The 9011-nt window shown below is 39.0% G+C and overlaps 1 protein-coding gene across 1 annotated transcript in view; it reads left to right on the forward strand.

The window, feature by feature from the left end:
• Positions 1-8005, forward strand: part of ME2 (malic enzyme 2) — a 46489-nt gene extending 38484 nt beyond the window's left edge. Inside the window, exons 14-16 of the mRNA XM_045850308.1 lie at positions 1405-1475; positions 2127-2225; positions 7149-8005. Of these exons, the coding sequence (XP_045706264.1) occupies positions 1405-1475; positions 2127-2225; positions 7149-7313 (335 nt within the window). The 3' untranslated portion in view covers positions 7314-8005. The remainder of the gene's footprint in view (positions 1-1404; positions 1476-2126; positions 2226-7148) is intronic.
• Positions 8006-9011: the final 1006 nt, after the last annotated feature.

The following is a 9011-nucleotide window of genomic DNA, read 5'->3' on the forward strand; positions in this document are numbered from 1 at the left end:
GTGTCTGTGGGCGGGCCAGTTTACGCTGTCTTCTCCTCCAAAGGATTCTTTCAAACTTTTATCCCCCCTCATTTCTTCCATTGTTTCTGTGTTTTCCATGTGGAACATGTGTTAGACTGGGGTCCCATCCCTCCATTGTCCTCGACTTGTAAATTTCATTTCACGCCTTCCCCTCTGCCTGTTTTATCACTTAATACGGGGGATTTCTGTAGTATTCATTTACTCATCTGTATCTGTTCAGTTTTCTAGCACCTCTAGGTGTGTTTTGTTTCAGTTTTTTTCCTTTTATTATGGAAAATATTAATCATATACAAAATCAGAGGGAGGGATGAAGTCCCATGTTCTCATGTCCCACTTTTTAGCAGTTTTCAACAGGTAGCCTGTCATATCTCCCATACTTGACCTTCACTGGGTTGTTTTAAAGCAGGTCAGAGACATCACATAATTTCATTCAAACCTACTTCAGTATGTAGCTTTATAAAAGTAATTTTTATTAAACATAACCATATTAGTGGTTTCATATCAAAGGAAATTAATAAGAATTGCTTAATATCATGTCCTCAATTCAGTCCAGCAATTTTTTAAATTCCCAACACCCTTTTCATCCTAGAATCACTCTTTTTAATAAAAGCTTTTATCTTTTTAAAAAGTTGCAGTATTCTTTCAAATGTCTAAGAGTTAAGATTCTTTGCAGTATTTCTTCCTTCGTGGTGTTTATTTTCCATAAATTTCTGGTGATTCTTAGTTGCTTGTTTTAGTGAAAGACTCTGTTGAGTAAAGCAGGGATGACACAAGTTCCCCCTGTGCTTACGTCTTCCTCCTCGCTGGCCTCTCCTGGAGTAGCTGCCAGCAGGCTCTCGTTCAGGTTCTAGGACAGATAGACTCACTGCGTGTGTAGCTGTCACCGGGTAAGCGTGCTGTAATCGCAGTTCAAAAAGATTCTTGCCTGCGAATATCTGAGTGCTTTTGTATGTCAGCTTTTCTCCTTCCTTCCATGCAGTTGTGGTTGTGTAGAGTTCTACCCTGCTGGTCTCCTGAGACCTATCATCTGTGATAGAAACTGTTCCATCACTGACAGTCTCTTTCTAGAACTTGATAGTGTTCAAATTGATCTGTTCTATCCAACAACCTTTCTTTGGCACAAAGGCATAAGGGCATGGAAAAAATACTTTGCCGATTTAACACAGCCATTTTTTATAGCATATTTGACTAATAAGGAAATTGGCAGTTGATAACTTTTATACAACACTTCTGTTTTTTCTTGGCTGCTTTGCATTTTAGCGGGGTAGTGTTTGGGGTAAGGGGGAGTTACCGGTGACTTGCTTTCAGTCTGGGAATTTATTCCGCTCCTTTCACAATTTGAAAAGTTAACTTGCTAAATAAACTGTTTAAAATGTATTCTAGGTGTGGCTTTAGCTGTTATTCTCTGCAACACCCGGCATATTAGTGACCATGTTTTCCTAGAAGCTGCAAAGGTAAATGTTTTAAATATTGTTTGGTTATTTTATAAAAGATGAATTATAAAGATTAAAAGCAGAAAGAAAAAGAGAATGGGTTAAATCTGCCTTATGAATGGAAAGGAAGTGACTCATCCATTGCTTTTTTGATTTGCCCGTCTACTTTTGCATAAAATTTTTTATCATGGTTTTTCAAATGTTTGATGGTAACCTATGAATCCTTTCATGTTTGCAACACATCTACTGTACCTATATTACATGTATGGGACGGCAACATTGTGACAGCATAGGTAAAGTACAACTCCTTGTGAGCTCTTAATGACAATTACTGATTTATTTGAGTAATTGGAGCTCCAAACTTGGCAACACAAGTTTTGAATAACTCACTTTAATACAAATGTTGATGTCCATTATCATGGGAACTGTTATAATTATGCCAAACTCTGTAAGTTAAGTCAAATGTCAGGACGTCATTAAATGTGGTTATTTTTTCATTGTCTGGTGGTGAGAACAGTATTAATTTCTGCAGTGGTATAAGTGCATTCCTGCTAGAAGGAGGAGAATTATATTACCTGTATTGTTCTCTGCTCCCCCAGCCCTTTTCCGTTTCATAACGTCTTCATTATCCTGTGTTACATGAACAAACGGAAGTGCTGTGTTTCTCTTTAGGCACTGACGAATCAACTGACGGATGAAGAGCTGGCTCAAGGGAGACTTTACCCACCTCTTGCTAATATTCAGAAAGTTTCTATTAACATTGCTATTAAAGTAAGTAATAGCTTATACCTCTTCATGTACGTTCTCATGGCGTTTTCTGATGTAACACAAGCTTATTAGAGAAAAATTTGAAACACTAAGGTTGCAAAGAAGAAATTTTAGGCCACCCATATTCTACCAAAATATAGCCCCATCATTATTTTGGGCTTGTTGCCTTCTAGTCTTTTTCCTTCATAAACACATACAGTGAGTGCACACGGGCCCATCACCTGTACTTGTTTTTGTAACTGGTTTCTCACTGCACTTTTTTCCACTTACTGTGTTGTAAGCCTTTTCCCACATAAATCAATAGTAATTCTCATGTGTGATCATGAATGCTGCTTGTAATTCTCATTACATCATAATTAGTTTAACCATTTCTGTTTGGACATTTAGGTGTTTTTCATTTTGGTAGAAATGATTTATCGTAGTGGACATCCATACATAAGACTTCATGTGCATTTGTGATTGTTTTTCCTTAAGATAAATTGCTAATCATAAGGACAACAGTTATTAACATGCTAAGACTGCTGATATATATTGCCAAATATTTCTCTGGAAAAAAGTATTGACTTACATTGTACCTGTTTGATATGAGTGTATTTGTTTTCCCCACACTTTGCCAATACTTAAGAATTATTATTTTTAAAATATTGTATTTTTTAAAAGATTGTGTTTATTTTTAGAGAGAGGGGAAAGGAGGGAGAAAGAGAGGGAGAGAAACATGGACATGCAAGAGAAACATAGATTGATTGCCTCTCACACACCCCCACCTGGGGACCTGGCCTGCAACCCAGGCATACGTCTTGGCTGGGAATTGAACTGGCGACCCTTTGGTTCACAGACTCGTGCTCAGTCCACTGAGCCACACCAGCCAGGGAAAATCTTATGTATTTAATAGGCGAAAAATGAATCTGATTTTTATTTAAAATACTCATTTTATTATAACATTGGAGATATTTTGTGTTTATTGAACAATTATATTTCTTCCATGAATAGCCTATTCATGACCTTTGCTTGTTTTTATATGTCTTTCTACTTTCTTTTATTATTATTTTTTATTCTTACCCAAAAACATTTGTTTCCATTGCTTTTTGATGAGAGAGAGAGAGAGAGAGAGATGGCAATGTGAGAAACACTGATTGGTTGCCTTCTTGTATGTGTCCCAACTGGGGATCAAACTCACAACCGGAGTATGTGTCCTGACCAGGAATCGAACTCATGACCTTTTGGTCTACAGGACAGTGCTCCAACCAACTGAGCCACAGTAGCTAGGGCTGCCTTTCTACTTTCTAATACTGATTTATAAGAGCTCTTTATTAAGAGAAATGATTCTTCTGTTTGCCATGGTGGAAGTATTGCCCTGTTTGTCAATTACTTTAACTCTTGGAATTGTTTGATGTGGCATTTTTTTCAAATATTCTTTCATGAAATTGTCTGTCAATTTTATGGGTTGTTTCTCACCTTTTATGAATGTTAATGCCTTCTCCCACTCCAAAATTATATAAATATCTACCTGCATCTTCTCATAACATACAACTTTTTAAGCCCTCTGAGATTTACTTTAGAGTATGATGTGAGACAGAGAAACTTCCTGAGTACTTAACCAGTTGCCTCACCACCGGTTGATTGAGAATACATTCCTTTTATGCGTATGAGCATAACGTCTTTGAATCTGTTACTGGGAGTCTGTTCTTGACTGTGTTTGTCTATCATTAGGTACTGTTTGAATTATTATGGTAATATGTATAAAGTGTATTATTTGATACTATGTGTTTTCCATCATTACGGTTTTTCAGTTTTTTCAATTAGAAAGTCCTGCAATTATGTATAAAAGTAGGTCGTATGAATCAAATAGGTGAAATCGAGTCTTTCAGTATTGACTCTCTCCCACTCAGTACCTCTCTCTACTTAGTGTTTTTGTGGGTTTAAGTCTTTCAGTATAATTCTGCTGTTTTCTTCATCTAAATGCAGCATGTCTCATTACTTATTTTCCTAGATATGTAAAACTTCTTTGTTATTTCTTTGTTATTCTTGGCCCTGGCCGGTTTGGCTCAGTGGATTGAATGCTAGCCTGAGAACCAAAGGGTTGCTGGTTTGATTCCCAGTCAGGGTACATGCCTGGTTATGGACTAGGTCCCCAGTTTGGGGGCGCTCAAGAGGCAACCATACATTGATATTTCTCTCCCTCTCTTTCTCCTTCCCTTCCCCTCTCTCTAAAAAATAAATAAATAAATAAAGTCTCTTAAAAAATAAAATTTGGGGTTATCATATATATTCATGACCTCACTGGTCATTTCTGATATATAGGGAAGGTATTAATTTTTATAAACTTACCTGATAACTAGTTTCTTTGTTGAACAATCTCAACTCTTTTAATGGTTTCTCAGTTATTTTTTGGAATTGTTGAGTTTTGAACTATCTGCAAATAATTTCTTGTTTAAAAAAAATACATATAACTTGCCCTGGCCGAGTAGCTCAGTTGGTTGGAGCATCATCCCGATACACCAGGGATGCAAGTTCAGTCGCCGGTCAGGCCACACATAAGAATCAACCAATGAATGCATCAGTAAGTGGAATAACAGATTGATGTTTCTTTCTCTCTCTTAAAAATAAAATCAGTTTAAAAATATGTATAGCTCTTTTCTTCCCCTGTCTTGCTAAATTAGTTAATACTTGAGCAGTTTTAAGCAATTGGGTTGATATGGGTATTCCTTAATATCATATGTGATGCTAGTTCTCATTGAATAAATATTTTTTAAATACTTTACATGTTTATTTTTAGAGAGAGGGGAAAGGAGAGAGGAGAGTGAGAGAAACATTGGTGTACAAGAGAAACTTCAGTTGGTTACCTCTTGTATGCCCCCAACTGGGGAGCTGGCTCACACCTCAGGCATAAGCCCTGACTGGGAATTGAACCGGCAACCTTTCAGTCTGCAGGCTGGCACACTGAGCCACACCAGCCAGGGCAATAAACATTTTTTAATCTTTTTAAAGAAGTAAGCTTTTATCTCTAGTTTACTAAGATTTTCTTAAACATTAGGATTAGATAAATTCATCAACTGCATTTTCAGCTTTTACACCGATGACCATAAGATTTTACCCCTTTGACTCTTAATTTGATACTTATAAACTAAGCAAAGACTGGGATGGAGTAAAGGATGATATATTTAGGAAATAGTAACCAAACCAGTCGAATTGGAGTCTTACAGTATAGGTAGGAAAATGGCCTCAGATAAGATCTGAATGTTATCTTAAACTTGTGTAAACACCCAAATGCCAGACTTCAGAGTCTGACTGAATACCTTACTGTTGCAAAACAACCGAAGATTTTAGAGCCCAGATCTAGCATGAGTGGAGTTCAACTTTAGGACTTAAGAGCGATATTACAGGCATGACAGAGTTTAGAAGATACCAGTCCATTCAGAGGTTTGCTGGTGTGTCCAGATGAAAGGTACTGCATGAGGAAGGAGATGGGTGTTCGGGGCTGGGATAGGCGCAGAGCCCCAGGATCACGTCTGTTCCCCTGTCCCAGGGTAGAGAGTCCTTCTCCATTGGTTCAAGGCTTTCCTTCCTAAGAGCCAGGAATCAGGAGAGTAAGCAGTGCTTTGTATCCGCGCCCCCAACCCCAACCCACAGCCACTGGGCATTTTCTGAGAGCTGCCAGTCACCTCCTGCTCGCCCGCATCACCAAGGAGAGCTCTGAGCCCGTGCCTGCCTCCAGTCTTTCTGGTGGATGCAAGTATGTTCCCAGCAGTAGTCTAGAAAATAACTGAACCATTTCCCATCACAAAATTCAGTGACCCTGAGCTCCTGGGACCAAGGGTTATTTTTAATAACCACCATTTTTTGGTTAAGTTTTTCTTTTAGGAAGCTGAAATAAACTTTAATAGTGGTCACCATTTGGAATGGGAATTGGAGGAGGAGGAGGAGGAGGAGGAGAAAGACATGCTTGTTTGGATGTCTCTACAATGTGTGGCTACACCTTTAAAGTTAAAATAAAGTCATAACGGGGGCGTACTGGATGACAGACAAGCGCCGTGCTACCCTGTGAGGAGCCTGTTCCTTCCACCTCATCTTACGCTAAAACGGAGGCTCAGTGGGTTTGCGCTCACCAGCTGCCGTGGTCTGCAGCTTGGTCGCAAAGATCAGAAATTCATTTACGTGGGAAATGGCCTAGCTTAACTGCTTAGAGTCCAGGATCTAAATTCAGAATGTTTTGGGTTGAAAACACAGCCCACGTAACTATAATACCTTTGGCAAGTTGCTTAAACTCCTTATACTTTGGTGCCCTCATGTACAGTGGAAGAATAATAATAGCACTTACGTCGCTGGGTTCCTGTGAAGCACACGGAACGTGCCCGGCGCTCAGGGATGGTGGGGAGCTGCCGTGCGTGGGTGTCAGGCCTGCCTTTCTGCGACCCTGTAGTTCTAGTGTCCAGACTTGATCTACGATAGTTTCTATGTCTCTTTCTCCTAATTCGAGAGCAAAAACATCAGGCGCACTTGGGTTAGGTTTTCACTCCATTCCAGTGAGCTGCAATTAAGTAGACTCCTACACACGGTTTCAGCAGGACCCTGGGGAGAAGGGACATGGGCGGGACACGTCATCCAAGTGGGTGCACTTGACCGACACAGTGTAGCTTAACAGTGTTGTTGGATTGGACTGTTAAGGCAGTGCCAGTAATTCAGGGTGAGGAGGTGACTTTAAACACGTCAAACTTACAGTAAGATAGCAGATGACCTTTACTTCATCTTTTAAAAACTTTTGATCGTCTCCACATGGTTTGAAATGAGTCAGAGTAATGTCATGTTTTATTGTGAAAAAAGAAAAATGCCGTTCTTTTAAGTTCATTTATCTGTGTTTTAATAGTCCTTTTTCTCTCAAATAGGTTAATGCTCAGAGTCCACCCAGTAATCTTATTTCCTTTTCAGGTTACAGAATACCTGTATGCTAACAAAATGGCCTTCCGATACCCAGAACCCGAGGACAAGGCCAAGTACGTTAGAGAGAGAATATGGCGAAGTGAATACGACTCCATGCTGCCCGACGTGTACGAATGGCCGTCCTCGGCAAGCCCTCCCCCACTAGCCGAATAGAAGCGGCCACCCATAAATACTGTCCAGGCTTCAGGAAACCCCTTTTTTCAGACAAAAATATAATGTTCTCAAATGTGTGGGGTTTTTTCTGTGTTTTATTCTCCCCCACTGCTTTGTTTGACTTGTTTTTCCCCCATGAATCTTCTGTAGGGGGCGGATGTGTTGAGCACATTGTTAGCGCCCACCAGCACCCTGCTGTCAGATAGTCACAATGCTTGCATTCCGATTTGTAGCTCGTACCACGTGAAAGGGATGTTACAAATGTATTTGCAGATGTCTTCACCTGTGCTCTTGTTCACACTTGCCAAAACGTTCGCTCTTTACTGTTGTCGGCAATAACCTCTCACCCCATCCTTCTAGGGCTACCAAAGTACGAACTTCTGTGGAGAAGAGCAGAGAACTTTGAGAAAAAGCCAAATCTAACCAAATTCTAAGGACAAATTGTCTATCGAAAATGTTCTTTTGTTTGTTCTTCATGCCCTGAAATTCCTTTCTGGTGTAAAGATCCAGAGAAATAATGAAAAATCTACCCTATTATTTATTTGTTAGACTGAATTAAGGCTTAACTACGGCATTGTGAGAGAGAAATGGGAACTCCTGCTGCCTTTAGATGAATTAAATAATATCATTTCGACAGTGTATAAAAATCAGTGTAACTTTTTTATTTAATAAAGGTAATAACTTAAATTTAATTGCTTTGGTTATACTTTTTATTGCCCAAGTAGAAATTTAGCTTTGTTTATTAGGAGAAACACATATTTTTATCTTCTTATTTTCTAGATGATTCTGAGGAGGGGGTATAGGATGCCTAATGCATAACTTATGACTGATGTCATATGACTTTTAAGACGTTAGCGATTGTTTCACATCTGAGTCATAGTTAAGTGAAGAGGTCGTACCCTGATTCCAATGGTGATGCTCCAATACTTGAGATCATTTGGGGATAGTCCTACAGGACATTCCTTTGAGTATCATTAGTGACAATTCTTTCTCCATTAAAGACAGATTTAATTTTTTGAAACCACCCAAATTAATTTAGAGCTAAATGGGGATGAATAACATATTCAGATCTTTTTTGTTAGTCCATTTTCGTGCCATTTTTCATCCCAGTAAAATGGGTGGTAACTGGTTAGTGAAACCAGTTTTTTATGTGGCTTCCATATGGAGAGTTCTAAAGGAAGATCCAAAATCATTTTGAGAAGTAGTACTATCTCTCTATATATGCCTAACTTAGTTGCTTTGAGGGAATAACATTTTTAAATGCTAACTGCAAAAAAATTATTCACAGCTACATATCAGCATGCACATTACCTGACATTTCTCTCCACAGTCCTTGATATGTTAGATAGAATATTCTGTAGGGAAAATAGTGGGGCTCTGTTTTTAGTTTCATCTTTTCTTCTACCTATAGGCAGAAAATAAGTCACAATATTTTTTAGTATAATTCAGCCTTTTAAGAATGCTCAAAATGGTCCTGGCTGGTGTGGCTCAGTGGATTAAGTGCCAGCCTATGAACCGAAAGGTTGCTGGTTCGATTCCCAGTCAGGGCAAATGCCTGGGTTGTGGGTCAGGTCCCCAGTACGAACCTGTGAGAGGCAAACAATTGATGTATCTCTTGCACGTGGATGTTTCTCTCCCTCTCTTTCTCCCTCCCTTCCCCACTCTCTCAAAATAAATAAGTACAATCTTTTTAAAAAA

The sequence above is a fragment of the Phyllostomus hastatus genome, unplaced genomic scaffold, assembly GCF_019186645.2.
Source record: "Phyllostomus hastatus isolate PE091 unplaced genomic scaffold, TTU_PhHast_1.1 phas_contig_80, whole genome shotgun sequence".
In the NCBI taxonomy this organism is placed as follows: Eukaryota; Metazoa; Chordata; class Mammalia; order Chiroptera; family Phyllostomidae; genus Phyllostomus; species Phyllostomus hastatus.